Source organism: Telmatherina bonti (genome assembly GCF_933228915.1).
Source record: "Telmatherina bonti genome assembly, chromosome: 20".
Lineage (NCBI taxonomy): Eukaryota > Metazoa > Chordata > Actinopteri > Atheriniformes > Telmatherinidae > Telmatherina > Telmatherina bonti.
The window spans coordinates 4,314,322-4,331,656 of NC_136618.1; the positions used below are offsets into that span (position 1 = coordinate 4,314,322).

General features: G+C 47.0%; 1 protein-coding gene across 1 annotated transcript in view; it reads left to right on the forward strand.

Annotated features, from left to right (window-relative positions):
- anks6 (ankyrin repeat and sterile alpha motif domain containing 6) overlaps nucleotides 1-17,335 on the forward strand; it is a gene marked incomplete at its 3' end in the record, with an annotated part of 85,762 nt that overhangs the window by 33,623 nt on the left and 34,804 nt on the right. Inside the window, exons 6-7 of the mRNA XM_079259579.1 lie at nucleotides 4,117-4,321; nucleotides 8,706-8,812. Of these exons, the coding sequence (XP_079115705.1) occupies nucleotides 4,117-4,321; nucleotides 8,706-8,812 (312 nt within the window). The remainder of the gene's footprint in view (nucleotides 1-4,116; nucleotides 4,322-8,705; nucleotides 8,813-17,335) is intronic.

Genomic DNA, 17,335 nt, shown 5'->3' on the forward strand with positions numbered 1-17,335 from the left:
CTATGGATCTGGTCCTGACCAGGAACTGGTCCACAGCTGATCTGCCAGTCCCCCCCTGCACCTCTCAGACCACCTCCTGGTCACATTCTCAGCCCTCCTTCCTCATGACACTCAGGAGGCTCCAAAGCTGGTTTCCTAGCACAGAAACACTCATGTTTACATGTCATGTTTACATGTTTGTCCTCATGTTTACATGTCATGTTTACATGTTTGTCCTCATGTTTACATGTCATGTTTACATGTTTGTCCTCATGTTTACATGTTTGTCCTCATGTTTACATGTCATGTTTACATGTTTGTCCTCATGTTTACATGTTTGTCATCATGTTTACATGTCATGTTTACATGTTTGTCATCATATTTACATGTCATGTTTACATGTTTGTCCTCATGTTTACATGTCATGTTTACATGTTTTTCCTCATGTTTACATGTCATGTTTACATGTTTGTCCTCATGTTTACATGTTTGTCATCATGTTTACATGTCATGTTTACGTTTGTCATCATGTTTACATGTCATGTTTACATGTTTGTCCTCATTTTTACATGTTTGTCATCATGTTTACATGTCATGTTTACATGTTTGTCCTCATGTTTACATGTCATGTTTACATGTTTGTCCTCATGTTTACATGTTTGTCATCATGTTTACATGTCATGTTTACATGTTTGTCATCATGTTTACATGTCATGTTTACATGTTTGTCCTCATGTTTACATGTCATGTTTACATGTTTGTCCTCATTTTTACATGTTTGTCATCATGTTTACATGTCATGTTTACATGTTTGTCCTCATGTTTACATGTCATGTTTACATGTCATGTTTACATGTTTGTCATCATGTTTACATGTCATGTTTACATGTTTGTCATCATGTTTACATGTCATGTTTACATGTTTGTCCTCATGTTTACATGTTTGTCATCATGTTTACATGTCATGTTTACATGTTTGTCATCATGTTTACATGTTTGTCATCATGTTTACATGTCATGTTTACATGTTTGTCCTCATGTTTACATGTTTGTCATCATGTTTACATGTTTGTCATCATGTTTACATGTCATGTTTACATGTTTGTCCTCATGTTTACATGTCATGTTTACTTGTTTGTCATCATGTTTACATGTCATGTTTACATGTTTGTCATCATGTTTACATGTCATGTTTACATGTTTGTCCTCATGTTTACATGTTTGTCATCATGTTTACATGTCATGTTTACATGTTTGTCATCATGTTTACATGTTTGTCATCATGTTTACATGTCATGTTTACATGTTTGTCATCATGTTTACATGTTTGTCATCATGTTTACATGTCATGTTTACATGTTTGTCATCATGTTTACATGTTTGTTCTCATGTTTACATGTCATGTTTACATGTTTGTCATCATGTTTACATGTTTGTCATCATGTTTACATGTCATGTTTACATGTTTGTCATCATGTTTACATGTCATGTTTACATGTTTGTCATCATGTTTACATGTCATGTTTACATGTTTGTCCTCATGTTTACATGTCATGTTTACATGTTTGTCCTCATGTTTACATGTTTGTCATCATGTTTACATGTCATGTTTACATGTTTGTCCTCATGTTTACATGTCATGTTTACATGTTTGTCATCATGTTTACATGTTTGTCATCATGTTTACATGTCATGTTTACATGTTTGTCATCATGTTTACATGTCATGTTTACATGTTTGTCCTCATGTTTACGTTTGTCATCATGTTTACATGTCATGTTTACATGTTTGTCATCATGTTTACATGTTTGTCATCATGTTTACATGTCATGTTTACATGTTTGTCATCATGTTTACATGTTTGTTCTCATGTTTACATGTCATGTTTACATGTTTGTCATCATGTTTACATGTCATGTTTACATGTTTGTCATCATGTTTACATGTCATGTTTACATGTTTGTCATGTTTGTCATCATGTTTACATGTCATGTTTACATGTTTGTCATCATGTTTACATGACATGTTTACATGCTTGTCATGTTTACATGTCATGTTTACATGTTTGTCATCATGTTTACATGTCATGTTTACATGTTTGTCATCATGTTTACATGTCATGTTTACATGTTTGTTATCATGTTTACATGACATGTTTACATGCTTGTCATGTTTACATGTCATGTTTACATGTTTGTCATCATGTTTACATGTCATGTTTACATGTCATGTTTACATGTTTGTTCTCATGTTTACATGTCATGTTTACATGTTTGTTCTCATGTTTACATGTCATGTTTACATGTTTGTCATCATGTTTACATGTCATGTTTACATGTTTGTCGTCATGTTTACATGTCATGTTTACATGTTTGTCATCATGTTTACATGTCATGTTTACATGTTTGTTCTCATGTTTACATGTCATGTTTACATGTTTGTCATCATGTTTACATGTCATGTTTACATGTTTTTCATCATGTTTACATGTCATGTTTACATGTTTGTCCTCATGTTTACATGTCATGTTTACATGTTTGTTCTCATGTTTACATGTCATGTTTACATGTTTGTCATCATGTTTGTCATCATGTTTACATGTCATGTTTACATGTTTGTCATCATGTTTACATGTTTGTCATCATGTTTACATGTCATGTTTACATGTTTGTCATCATGTTTACATGTCATGTTTACATGTTTGTCATCATGTTTACATGTCATGTTTACATGTTTGTCCTCATGTTTACATGTCATGTTTACATGTTTGTTCTCATGTTTACATGTCATGTTTACATGTTTGTCATCATGTTTGTCATCATGTTTACATGTCATGTTTACATGTTTGTCATCATGTTTACATGTTTGTCATCATGTTTACATGTCATGTTTACATGTTTGTCATCATGTTTACATGTCATGTTTACATGTTTGTCATATTTACATGTCATGTTTACATGTTTGTCCTCATGTTTACATGTCATATTTACATGTTTGTCATCATGTTTACATGTCATGTTTACATGTTTGTCATCATGTTTACATGTCATGTTTACATGTTTGTTCTCATGTTTACATGTCATGTTTACATGTTTGTCATCATGTTTACATGTCATGTTTACATGTTTGTCGTCATGTTTACATGTCATGTTTACATGTTTGTCATCATGTTTACATGTCATGTTTACATGTTTGTTCTCATGTTTACATGTCATGTTTACATGTTTGTCATCATGTTTACATGTCATGTTTACATGTTTTTCATCATGTTTACATGTCATGTTTACATGTTTGTCCTCATGTTTACATGTCATGTTTACATGTTTGTTCTCATGTTTACATGTCATGTTTACATGTTTGTCATCATGTTTGTCATCATGTTTACATGTCATGTTTACATGTTTGTCATCATGTTTACATGTTTGTCATCATGTTTACATGTCATGTTTACATGTTTGTCATCATGTTTACATGTCATGTTTACATGTTTGTCATCATGTTTACATGTCATGTTTACATGTTTGTCCTCATGTTTACATGTCATGTTTACATGTTTGTTCTCATGTTTACATGTCATGTTTACATGTTTGTCATCATGTTTGTCATCATGTTTACATGTCATGTTTACATGTTTGTCATCATGTTTACATGTTTGTCATCATGTTTACATGTCATGTTTACATGTTTGTCATCATGTTTACATGTCATGTTTACATGTTTGTCATATTTACATGTCATGTTTACATGTTTGTCCTCATGTTTACATGTCATATTTACATGTTTGTCATCATGTTTACATGTCATGTTTACATGTTTGTCATCATGTTTACATGTCATGTTTACATGTTTGTCCTCATGTTTACATGTCATATTTACATGTTTGTCATCATGTTTACATGCCATGTTTACATGTTTGTTCTCATGTTTACATGTCATATTTACATGTTTGTCATCATGTTTACATGCCATGTTTACATGTTTGTTCTCATGTTTACATGTCATGTTTACATGTTTGTTCTCATGTTTACATGCTTATACGTCATGTTTATGTGTCTGCTCATGTTATGTTTACATGTTTATATTTCATCCTGTTGACGTGTTGTCTTGTTTACGTTCTGTGATTTTTATGCATTTAAGGAAATTCACAGCTTGTTAAGGAGATCCTGGAGGAGGATCCCACTCAGGTGAATTTGTCCAATCAGGAGGGAGCGTCTCCTCTGATGATGGCGGCGGTGAGCGGCCAGTTGGAGGTGGTCCAGCTGATGGTGGACAAGAACGCTGATGTGGACAAACAGGACGCCGTTCATGGATGGACCGCGCTGATGCAAGCCACTTATCACGGGTCAGTACCTGTCCAGTCTGCTGGAGGAATCCATGTTCCACGGTTTTCACCACAAAAAGGCTTGTCCGGTTATGGTCCGGTTCTGGTTTAGTCCTGGTCCTGTTCTGGTCCAGTCCTGGCCCTGTTCTGGTCCAGTCCTAGCCCTGTTGTGGTCCAGTCCTGGCCCTGTTCTGGTCTAGTCCTGGTCCTGTTCTGGTCTAGTCCTGGTCCTGTTCTGGTCCAGTCCTGGCCCTGTTCTGGTCTAGTCCTGGTCCTGTTCTGGTCCAGTCCTGGCCCTGTTCTGGTCTAGTCCTGGTCCTGTTCTGGTCTAGTCCTGGTCCTGTTCTGGGCCAGTACCGGCCCACCTCCTGTAGAACCAGTACCGTCAGGTCAGGGAACCTTTTAGTGTTTCATGTTTATGGTGAAATTGTAAGTCCGGTCCAGTAGAGCCTGTGAGACCTGAAGGTTCTGATTCATCATGGTGGGGACCCTTCTAGAACCTGCGGATGTTCTGCAGTAGAGGGTCCGGTACTGCTGGTCCACCAGAATCTGGATCAGATCTGACCCGGCTGTTATCACAAAACATGTCACATAGATCTGTCACATAGATCCGTGTCATATGGATCTGCGTCACATAGATCCGTGTCTTATGGATCTGCGTCACATAGATCCGTGTCTTATGGATCTGCGTCACATAGATCCGTGTCATATGGATCTGCGTCACATAGATCCGTGTCATATGGATCTGCGTCACATAGATCTGTCACATAGATCCGTGTCATATGGATCTGCGTCACATAGATCTGTCACATAGATCCGTGTCATATGGATCTGCGTCACATAGATCTGTCACATAGATCCGTGTCATATGGATCTGCGTCACATAGATCCGTGTCTTATGGATCTGCGTCACATAGATCCGTGTCATATGGATCTGCGTCACATAGATCCGTGTCATATGGATCTGCGTCACATAGATCTGTCACATAGATCCGTGTCATATGGATCTGCGTCACATAGATCTGTCACATAGATCCGTGTCATATGGATCTGCGTCACATAGATCTGTCACATAGATCCGTGTCATATGGATCTGCGTCACATAGATCTGTCACATAGATCCGTGTCATATGGATCTGCGTCACATAGATCCGTGTCATATGGATCTGCGTCACATAGATCCGTGTCATATGGATCTGCGTCACATAGATCTGTCACATAGATCCGTGTCATATGGATCTGCGTCACATAGATCTGTCACATAGATCCGTGTCATATGGATCTGCGTCACATAGATCCGTGTCATATGGATCCGTGTCATATGGATCTGCGTCACATAGATCTGTCACATAGATCCGTGTCATATGGATCTGCGTCACATAGATCTGTCACATAGATCCGTGTCATATGGATCTGCGTCACATAGATCTGTCACATAGATCCGTGTCATATGGATCTGCGTCACATAGATCCGTGTCATATGGATCTGCGTCACATAGATCTGTCACATAGATCCGTGTCATATGGATCTGCGTCACATAGATCTGTCACATAGATCAGTGTCATATGGATCTGCGTCACATAGATCCGTGTCATATGGATCTGCGTCACATAGATCCGTGTCATATGGATCTGCGTCACATAGATCTGACACATAGATCAGTGTCATATGGATCTGCGTCACATAGATCTGTCACATAGATCAGTGTCATATGGATCTGCGTCACATAGATCCGTGTCATATGGATCTGCGTCACATAGATCCGTGTCATATGGATCTGCGTCACATAGATCTGACACATAGATCCGTGTCATATGGATCTGCGTCACATAGATCTGTCACATAGATCCGTGTCATATGGATCTGCGTCACATAGATCTGTCACATAGATCAGTGTCATATGGATCTGCGTCACATAGATCCGTGTCATATGGATCTGCGTCACATAGATCTGTCACATAGATCCGTGTCATATGGATCTGCGTCACATAGATCTGTCACATAGATCCGTGTCATATGGATCTGCGTCACATAGATCTGTCACATAGATCCGTGTCATATGGATCTGCGTCACATAGATCCGTGTCATATGGATCTGCGTCACATAGATCCGTGTCATATGGATCTGCGTCACATAGATCAGTGTCATATGGATCTGCGTCACATAGATCTGTCACATAGATCCGTGTCTTATGGATCTGCGTCACATAGATCAGTGTCATATGGATCTGCGTCACATAGATCTGTCACATAGATCCGTGTCATATGGATCTGCGTCACATAGATCTGTCACATAGATCCGTGTCTTATGGATCTGCGTCACATAGATCTGTGTCATATGGATCTGCGTCACATAGATCTGACACATAGATCCGTGTCATATGGATCTGCGTCACATAGATCCGTGTCATATGGATCTGCGTCACATAGATCTGTCACATCGATCCGTGTCATATGGATCTGCGTCACATAGATCTGACACATCGATCCGTGTCATATGGATCTGCGTCACATAGATCTGACACATAGATCCGTGTCATATGGATCTGCGTCACATAGATCTGTCACATCGATCCGTGTCATATGGATCTGCGTCACATAGATCTGACACATAGATCCGTGTCATATGGATCTGCGTCACATAGATCCGTGTCATATGGATCTGCGTCACATAGATCTGACACATAGATCCGTGTCATATGGATCTGCGTCACATAGATCCGTGTCATATGGATCTGCGTCACATAGATCCGTGTCATATGGATCTGCGTCACATAGATCTGACACATAGATCCGTGTCATATGGATCTGCGTCACATAGATCTGACACATAGATCCGTGTCATATGGATCTGCGTCACATAGATCCGTGTCATATGGATCTGCGTCACATAGATCTGTCACATCGATCCGTGTCATATGGATCTGCGTCACATAGATCTGACACATAGATCCGTGTCATATGGATCTGCGTCACATAGATCCGTGTCATATGGATCTGCGTCACATAGATCCGTGTCATATGGATCTGCGTCACATAGATCTGACACATAGATCCGTGTCATATGGATCTGCGTCACATAGATCTGACACATAGATCCGTGTCATATGGATCTGCGTCACATAGATCTGACACATAGATCCGTGTCTTATGGATCTTCGTCACATAGATCTGTCACACAGATCCGTGTCTTATGGATCTTCGTCACATAGATCCGTGTCATATGGATCTGCGTCACATAGATCAGTGTCTTATGGATCTGCGTCACATAGATCAGTGTCTTATGGATCTGCGTCACATAGATCTGACACATAGATCCGTGTCTTATGGATCTTCGTCACATAGATCTGACACATAGATCCGTGTCATATGGATCTGCGTCACATAGATCCGTGTCACATGGATCTGCGTCACATAGATCTGACACATAGATCCGTGTCATATGGATCTGCGTCACATAGATCAGTGTCTTATGGATCTTCGTCACATAGATCCGTGTCATATGGATCTGCGTCACATAGATCTGTCACATAGATCCGTGTCATATGGATCTGCGTCACATAGATCCGTGTCACATGGATCTGCGTCACATAGATCTGACACATAGATCCGTGTCATATGGATCTGCGTCACATAGATCAGTGTCTTATGGATCTTCGTCACATAGATCAGTGTCTTATGGATCTTCGTCACATAGATCCGTGTCATATGGATCTGCGTCACATAGATCTGACACATAGATCCGTGTCATATGGATCTGCGTCACATAGATCAGTGTCTTATGGATCTTCGTCACATAGATCAGTGTCTTATGGATCTTCGTCACATAGATCCGTGTCATATGGATCTGCGTCACATAGATCTGACACATAGATCCGTGTCATATGGATCTGCGTCACATAGATCTGACACATAGATCAGTGTCTTATGGATCTGCGTCACACAGATCCGTGTCATATGGATCCGCGTCACATAGATGTTGGTATTGATGGATTGCCACTTATTGAATATTCCACGTTTTGTCGGTTTTTATCGTGTCGGTCATGAGTAATGTTTGGTTGATGCCCACGTTGGAGTCGTCATAAAGAAGTTTTAGACGGGCAAATGAATGTACAGAGTTCGCCTCACATTGTAGGACCTGTGATGTGATTTATTGTTCCGCTCTCGGGACTTTCTGTCCAATCACAGTTGAGGTCTTTAACAGGTCTTTAAATGTCTGAATGTTATCTTTTTTTTTTTTTTTTATCTGACTGTGAAGCTGAATGTCTTCTATCCAGCTCATGCTAACTTATCCTGCAGAAATTATTCTTGACTTTATAAAAACCCGTTGGAAGATGAAAACAAGCAGAACAGCTCTTGACATCATCGCTGACATCATCACTTCCCTCCGTTTTTCTCCGTCAGGAATAAAAACATTGTCAAGTTCTTGTTGAGTCAAGGAGCCGACGTGAACCTTCGATCTAAGAATGGATACACGGCCTTTGATTTGGTGATGCTGCTCAATGATCCAGGTAACCTTCATCATCATCATCATCCTCATCATCACCGTCTGAATCTTCATCATCCTTTTCTTTTATAAAAATTGGGAAAATGTCATTAGCAGAGCAGAGATTGATGGTTGCAGACCAGTAAGTCTCACTTCAGCTTAGTAATGACGTAAAAAACAAAGTCTAAAAGACGCCTTCCTGATCAATAATTGACAGGAAACATGGCGATCAGCTTCCAGTGAAACCAATTAATGATTCGAACCAGTTAAATCCAGTTCATGGTGCTGTTCAGTGGGCCTGGGTCTGGGCTGGCCTAGCGGGGGTGGGACTGCTGCTGTGTGGAGTGGTGGGGGGGGCGTTGACAGGGGTGGGGGGTAGTTGTGGGGCCCTGATCGGGGCCCCCCTATCCCCTGCTCCCCCGGGGGTATCTCACAGGGGACACGTTGGGAAAGAAAGGTGAGGGCGTGCATGAGCCAATGGATGAAGTGGTGACTGAATGTTAGGGTAGAGGGGGGGTGGGGGGATCAGGGTGAAAGAATTTAGGAAAGTGGATGGCCGCTGGGATAGGAGGAAGGGGGGGTGTATGCAGATGGGTGGGGGTGTGTATGTGGGGTTATGTTGGTGGTACAGGGAAGTGATGGGGTGGGTGTACAATGAGGAGTGTGAATGTGGATAGAGGGGTGTAGGGAGGTGTGTGTGTAGAGTGGGGTGTGTGTGTATGGAAGAATGGGTGATTATAGAGGGAGCAGGGATGTGTGTGTGAGGGGGTGTGTGTGTATAAAGAACGGGGGTAGGAGAGTGTGAGTTTGAGCGTGTGTCAGAGAATGGGTGTATAGGGTGTGTTTAAGGAGGAAGTGTGGATCCGTGTGGGTGGGGGTAGGTGGGTGGGTGCATGTGTGCGTGTGTGTGTGTGTGTGTGTGTGTGTGCACATGTGTGTGCGTGTGTGTGTGTGTGCACATGTGTGTGCGTGTGTGTGTGTGTGTGCACATGTGTGTGCGTATGTGTGTGCGTGTGTGTGTGTGTGTGCGTGCATGGTGGGGGTCTTGGTGCTCGGGGTGCGGCCTGGGGATCCCGGCCCTCCGTCGGTGTGGGCTGGGCCCTCTGCCTGCGGGGGTGGGGGGCCCGCGCTCTGTCTCCCTGGGGGGCCGGTGCCCGGCGGGGCCGGTCCTCGCTGGTCCGGGCCTGCTGGGGCCTGTTCCCCCTGACTGCGGGGGTCTCTGGCTGGGACCCCCCTCTGCCTCCTCCTGGGTCGGTGCATGGCTGGCTCCGGGGGGGGGGCGGTTGGGGTCTGTGCCTGGGGATGGCTGCCGATGGTCTGGGTCTCGGGGGTCCTCCTGGCGTCCCTCTTGCCTTTGTGTGGGAGGGGTCACACTGGCATGATCTTCTCTGAACACGTTCCACTCTGCATGTTCTGCATGTGACACAGTCACCGAGTCGTCTGCAGGTTTATTCACTAACAGCAGCTGGTTTTCTCATTTCTGTTTGTTTCTCATTTATATTTAACTTTTTACATTCATAGTTTAGTTACTATCATCTAAAGTTGGCTTGTATGTGTATGTATATATATATATATAGACCATCATTCTGCTTGCCTAAATGCTGGACAAGACAAAAAAAAAAAAAAAACAACAACAAAAAAAAAACAGTTAATGATTGTAGTGGGGGGACAGGAACTAACAAAACAGCACTTCCGCTGGAACCACACAACAACGCCCCTATCCGCCTGGATTCAGCTGTCTGACCAGCACTTACAAAGAACGTCATCTGCGCGCGTCCCTTATGTATGTCCCTTATGAAACGGTCAGAGGGAACGTTGGTAGAAACGGTCGGAGGGAACGTTGGTAGAAACGGTCGGAGGGAACGTTGGCGGAAACGGTCAGAGGGAACGTTGGCGGAAACGGTCAGAGGGAACGTTGGTAGAAACGGTCGGAGGGAACGTTGGCGGAAACGGTCAGAGGGAACGTTGGCGGAAACGGTCAGAGGGAACGTTGGTAGAAATGGTCAGAGGGAACGTTGGTAGAAATGGTCAGAGGGAACGTTGGTAGAAACGGTCGGAGGGAACGTTGGTGGAAACGGTCAGAGGGAACGTTGGCGGAAACGGTCAGAGGGAACGTTGGTAGAAACGGTCGGAGGGAACGTTGGCGGAAACGGTCAGAGGGAACGTTGGCGGAAACGGTCAGAGGGAACGTTGGTAGAAATGGTCAGAGGGAACGTTGGTAGAAATGGTCGGAGGGAACGTTGGTAGAAACGGTCGGAGGGAACGTTGGTGGAAACGGTCAGAGGGAACGTTGGCGGAAACGGTCAGAGGGAACGTTGGTAGAAACGGTCGGAGGGAACGTTGGCGGAAACGGTCAGAGGGAACGTTGGTGGAAACGGTCAGAGGGAACGTTGGCGGAAACGGTCAGAGGGAACGTTGGTGGAAACGGTCAGAGGGAACGTTGGCGGAAACGGTCAGAGGGAACGTTGGTGGAAACGGTCAGAGGGAACGTTGGCGGAAACGGTCAGAGGGAACGTTGGCGGAAACGGTCAGAGGGAACGTTGGTGGAAACGGTCAGAGGGAACGTTGGCGGAAACGGTCAGAGGGAACGTTGGTGGAAACGGTCAGAGGGAACGTTGGTGGAAACGGTCAGAGGGAACGTTGTCGGAAACGCTTTAAGGGAACGTTGGTGGAAACGGTCAGAGGGAACGTTGGCGGAAACGGTCAGAGGGAAGGTTGGTAGAAACGGTCAGAGGGAACGTTGGCGGAAACGGTCAGAGGGAAGGTTGGTAGAAACGGTCAGAGGGAACGTTGTCGGAAACGCTTTAAGGGAACGTTGGTGGAAACGGTCAGAGGGAACGTTGGCGGAAACGGTCAGAGGGAACGTTGGCGGAAACGGTCAGAGGGAACGTTGGTGGAAACGGTCAGAGGGAACGTTGGCGGAAACGGTCAGAGGGAACGTTGGTGGAAACGCTTTAAGGGAACGTTGGTGGAAACGGTCAGAGGGAACGTTGGTGGAAACGCTTTAAGGGAACGTTGGTGGAAACGGTCAGAGGGAACGTTGGCGGAAACGGTCAGAGGGAACGTTGGCGGAAACGCTTTAAGGGAACGTTGGTGGAAACGGTCAGAGGGAACGTTGGTGGAAACGGTCAGAGGGAACGTTGGCGGAAACGGTCAGAGGGAACGTTGGTGGAAACGGTCAGAGGGAACGTTGGCGGAAACGGTCAGAGGGAACGTTGGTGGAAACGGTCAGAGGGAACGTTGGTGGAAACGGTCAGAGGGAACGTTGTCGGAAACGCTTTAAGGGAACGTTGGTGGAAACGGTCAGAGGGAACGTTGGTGGAAACGGTCAGAGGGAACGTTGGCGGAAACGGTCAGAGGGAAGGTTGGTAGAAACGGTCAGAGGGAACGTTGGCGGAAACGGTCAGAGGGAAGGTTGGTAGAAACGGTCAGAGGGAACGTTGTCGGAAACGCTTTAAGGGAACGTTGGTGGAAACGGTCAGAGGGAACGTTGGCGGAAACGGTCAGAGGGAACGTTGGCGGAAACGGTCAGAGGGAACGTTGGTGGAAACGGTCAGAGGGAACGTTGGCGGAAACGGTCAGAGGGAACGTTGGTGGAAACGCTTTAAGGGAACGTTGGTGGAAACGGTCAGAGGGAACGTTGGCGGAAACGGTCAGAGGGAACGTTGGTGGAAACGCTTTAAGGGAACGTTGGTGGAAACGGTCAGAGGGAACGTTGGCGGAAACGGTCAGAGGGAACGTTGGCGGAAACGCTTTAAGGGAACGTTGGTGGAAACGGTCAGAGGGAACGTTGGCGGAAACGGTCAGAGGGAAGGTTGGTAGAAACGGTCAGAGGGAACGTTGGCGGAAACGGTCAGAGGGAAGGTTGGTAGAAACGGTCAGAGGGAACGTTGTCGGAAACGCTTTAAGGGAACGTTGGTGGAAACGGTCAGAGGGAACGTTGGTGGAAACGGTCAGAGGGAACGTTGGTGGAAACGGTAAGAGGGAACGTTGGTGGAAACGGTCAGAGGGAACGTTGGCGGAAACGGTCAGAGGGAACGTTGGTGGAAACGGTCAGAGGGAACGTTGGCGGAAACGGTCAGAGGGAACGTTGGCGGAAACGGTCAGAGGGAACGTTGGTGGAAACGGTCAGAGGGAAGGTTGGTAGAAACGGTCAGAGGGAACGTTGGTGGAAACGGTCAGAGGGAAGGTTGGTGGAAACGGTCAGAGGGAACGTTGGTGGAAACGGTCAGAGGGAACGTTGGTGGAAACGGTCAGAGGGAACGTTGTCGGAAACGCTTTAAGGGAACGTTGGTGGAAACGGTCAGAGGGAACGTTGGTGGAAACGGTCAGAGGGAACGTTGGCGGAAACGGTCAGAGGGAAGGTTGGTGGAAACGGTCAGAGGGAACGTTGGTAGAAATGGTCAGAGGGAACGTTGGCAGAAACGGTCAGAGGGAACGTTGGCAGAAACGGTCAGAGGGAACGTTGGCGGAAACGGTCAGAGGGAACGTTGGCGGAAACGGTCAGAGGGAACTTTGGTGGAAACGGTCAGAGGGAACGTTGGTGGAAAGGGTCAGAAGGAACGTTGGTGGAAAGGGTCAGAGGTTGGTGGAAACGGTCAGAGGGAACGTTGGTGGAAAGGGTCAGAAGGAACGTTGATGGAAAGGGTCAGAGGTTGGTGGAAACAGTCAGAGGGAACGTTGGCGGAAAGGGTCAGAGGGAACGTTGGTGGAAAGGGTCAGAGGGAACGTTGGCGGAAACGGTCAGAGGGAACGTTGGTGGAAACGGTCAGAGGGAACGTTGGTGGAAACGGTCAGAGGGAACGTTGGTGGAAACGGTCAGAGGTTGGTGGAAAGGGTCAGAGGGAACGTTGGCGGAAAGGGTCAGAGGGAACGTTGGTGGAAAGGGTCAGAGGGAACGTTGGTGGAAACGGTCAGAGGGAACGTTGGTGGAAAGGGTCAGAGGGAACGTTGGTGGAAACGGTCAGAGGGAACGTTGGCGGAAACGGTCAGAGGGAACGTTGGCAGAAACGGTCAGAGGGAACGTTGTCGGAAACGCTTTAAGGGAACGTTGGTGGAAACGGTCAGAGGGAACGTTGGTGGAAACGGTCAGAGGGAACGTTGGTAGAAATGGTCAGAGGGAACGTTGGTAGAAATGGTCAGAGGGAACTTTGGCGGAAACGGTCAGAGGGAACGTTGGTGGAAAGGGTCAGAGGGAACGTTGGTGGAAAGGGTCAGAGGGAACGTTGGTGGAAACGGTCAGAGGGAATGTTGGCGGAAACGGTCAGAGGGAAAGTTGGCGGAAACGGTCAGAGGGAACGTTGGTGGAAAGGGTCAGAGGGAACGTTGGCGGAAAGGGTCAGAGGGAACGTTGGTGGAAATGGTCAGAGGGAAAGTTGGCGGAAACGGTCAGAGGGAAAGTTGGCGGAAACGCTTTAAGGGAACGTTGGTGGAAACGGTCAGAGGGAACGTTGGTGGAAACGGTCAGAGGGAACGTTGGTGGAAAGGGTCAGAGGGAACGTTGGTGGAAAGGGTCAGAGGGAACGTTGGTGGAAAGGGTCAGAGGGAACGTTGGTGGAAATGGTCAGAGGGAACGTTGGCGGAAACGGTCAGAGGGAAAGTTGGCGGAAACGCTTTAAGGGAACGTTGGTGGAAACGGTCAGAGGGAATGTTGGCGGAAACGGTCAGAGGGAACGTTGGCGGAAAGGGTCAGAGGGAACGTTGGTGGAAACGGTCAGAGGGAATGTTGGCGGAAACGGTCAGAGGGAACGTTGGCGGAAACGGTCAGAGGGAACGTTGGTAGAAACGGTCAGAGGGAACGTTGGCGGAAACGGTCAGAGGGAACGTTGGTGGAAACGCTTTAAGGGAACGTTGTCGGAAACGCTTTAAGGGAACGTTGGCGGAAACGGTCAGAGGGAACGTTGGCGGAAACGGTCAGAGGGAACGTTGGCGGAAACGCTTTAAGGGAACGTTGGTGGAAACGGTCAGAGGGAACGTTGGTGGAAACGGTCAGAGGGAACGTTGGTGGAAACAGTCAGAGGGAACGTTGGTGGAAAGGGTCAGAGGGAACGTTGGTGGAAAGGGTCAGAGGGAACGTTGGTGGAAAGGGTCAGCGGTCAGAGGGAACGTTGGTGGAAAGGGTCAGCGGTCAGAGGGAACGTTGGCGGAAACGGTCAGAGGGAACGTTGGTGGAAACGGTCAGAGGGAACGTTGGTAGAAATGGTCAGAGGTAACGTTGGTGGAAACGGTCAGAGGGAACGTTGGCAGAAACGGTCAGAGGGAACGTTGTCGGAAACGCTTTAAGGGAACGTTGTGGAAACGGTCAGAGGGAACGTTGGTGGAAACGGTCAGAGGGAACGTTGGTAGAAATGGTCAGAGGGAACGTTGGTAGAAATGGTCAGAGGGAACGTTGGTAGAAATGGTCAGAGGTAACGTTGGCGGAAACGGTCAGAGGTAACGTTGGTGGAAACGGTCAGAGGGAACCTTGGTGGAAAGGGTCAGAGGGAACGTTGGTGGAAAGGGTCAGCGGTCAGAGGGAACGTTGGTGGAAAGGGTCAGAGGGAACGTTGGCAGAAACGGTCAGAGGGAACGTTATCGGAAACGCTTTAAGGGAACGTTGGTGGAAAGGGTCAGAGGCAACGTTGGTGGAAAGGGTCAGAGGGAACGTTGGTGGAAAGGGTCAGAGGGAACGTTGGTGGAAACGGTCAGAGGGAACGTTGGCGGAAAGGGTCAGAGGGAACGTTGGTGGAAACGGTGAGAGGGAACGTTGGCGGAAACGGTCAGAGGGAACGTTGGCGGAAACGGTCAGAGGGAAAGTTGGCGGAAACGGTCAGAGGGAACGTTGGTGGAAACGGTCAGAGGGAACGTTGGTGGAAACGGTCAGAGGGAACGTTGGCGGAAACGGTCAGAGGGACCGTTGGCGGAAACGCTTTAAGGGAACGTTGGCGGAAACGGTCAGAGGGAACGTTGGCGGAAACGCTTTAAGGGAACGTTGGCGGAAACGGTCAGAGGGAACGTTGGTGGAAACGGTCAGAGGGAACGTTGGCGGAAACGGTCAGAGGGAACGTTGGTGGAAACGGTCAGAGGGAACATTGGCGGAAACGCTTTAAGGGAACGTTGGTGGAAACGGTCAGAGGGAACGTTGGTGGAAACAGTCAGAGGGAACATTGGTGGAAACGGTCAGAGGGAACGTTGGTGGAAAGGGTCAGAGGGAACGTTGGTGGAAACGGTCAGAGGGAACGTTGGCGGAAACTGTCAGAGGGAGCGTTGGTGGAAACGGTCAGAGGGAACGTTGGCGGAAACGGTCAGAGGGAAAGTTGGCGGAAACGGTCAGAGGGAACGTTGGCGGAAACGGTCAGAGGGAACGTTGGCGGAAACGGTCAGAGGGAACGTTGGTGGAAACAGTCAGAGGGAACGTTCGTAGAAATGGTCAGAGGGAACGTTGGCAGAAACGGTCAGAGGGAACTTTGGTGGAAACGGTCAGAGGGAACTTTGGTGGAAACAGTCAGAGGGAACGTTGGCGGAAAGGGTCAGAGGGAACGTTGGTGGAAAGGGTCAGAGGGAACGTTGGTGGAAAGGGTCAGAGGGAACGTTGGTGGAAACAGTCAGAGGGAACGTTCGTAGAAATGGTCAGAGGGAACGTTGACAAAAACGGTCAGAGGGACGTTGGCGGAAACGGTCAGAGGGAACGTTGGCGGAAACGGTCAGAGGGAACGTTGGCGGAAATGGTCAGAGGGAACGTTGGTGGAAACGGTCAGAGGGAACGTTGGTGGAAACGCTTTAAGGGAACGTTGGTGGAAACGGTCAGAGGGAACGTTGGTGGAAACGGTCAGAGGGAACGTTGGTGGAAACAGTCAGAGGGAACGTTGGTGGAAAGGGTCAGAGGGAACGTTGGTGGAAACGGTCAGGGGGAACGTTGGTGGAAACGGTCAGAGGGAACGTTGGTGGAAAGGGTCAGAGGGAACGTTGGTGGAAAGGGTCAGCGGTCAGAGGGAACGTTGGCGGAAACGGTCAGAGGGAACGTTGGTGGAAAGGGTCAGCGGTCAGAGGGAACGTTGGCGGAAACGGTCAGAGGGAACGTTGGTGGAAACGGTCAGAGGGAACGTTGGTAGAAATGGTCAGAGGTAACGTTGGTGGAAACGGTCAGAGGGAACGTTGGCAGAAACGGTCAGAGGGAACGTTGTCGGAAACGCTTTAAGGGAACGTTGTGGAAACGGTCAGAGGGAACGTTGGTGGAAACGGTCAGAGGGAACGTTGGTAGAAATGGTCAGAGGGAACGTTGGTAGAAATGGTCAGAGGTAACGTTGGCGGAAACGGTCAGAGGGAACGTTGGTGGAAACGGTCAGAGGGAACCTTGGTGGAAAGGGTCAGAGGGAACGTTGGTGGAAAGGGTCAGCGGTCAGAGGGAACGTTGGCGGAAACGGTCAGAGGGAACGTTGGCAGAAACGGTCAGAGGGAACGTTATCGGAAACGCTTTAAGGGAACGTTGGTGGAAATGGTCAGAGGGAACGTTGGTGGAAACGGTCAGAGGGAACGTTGGTAGAAATGGTCAGAGGGAACGTTGGTAGAA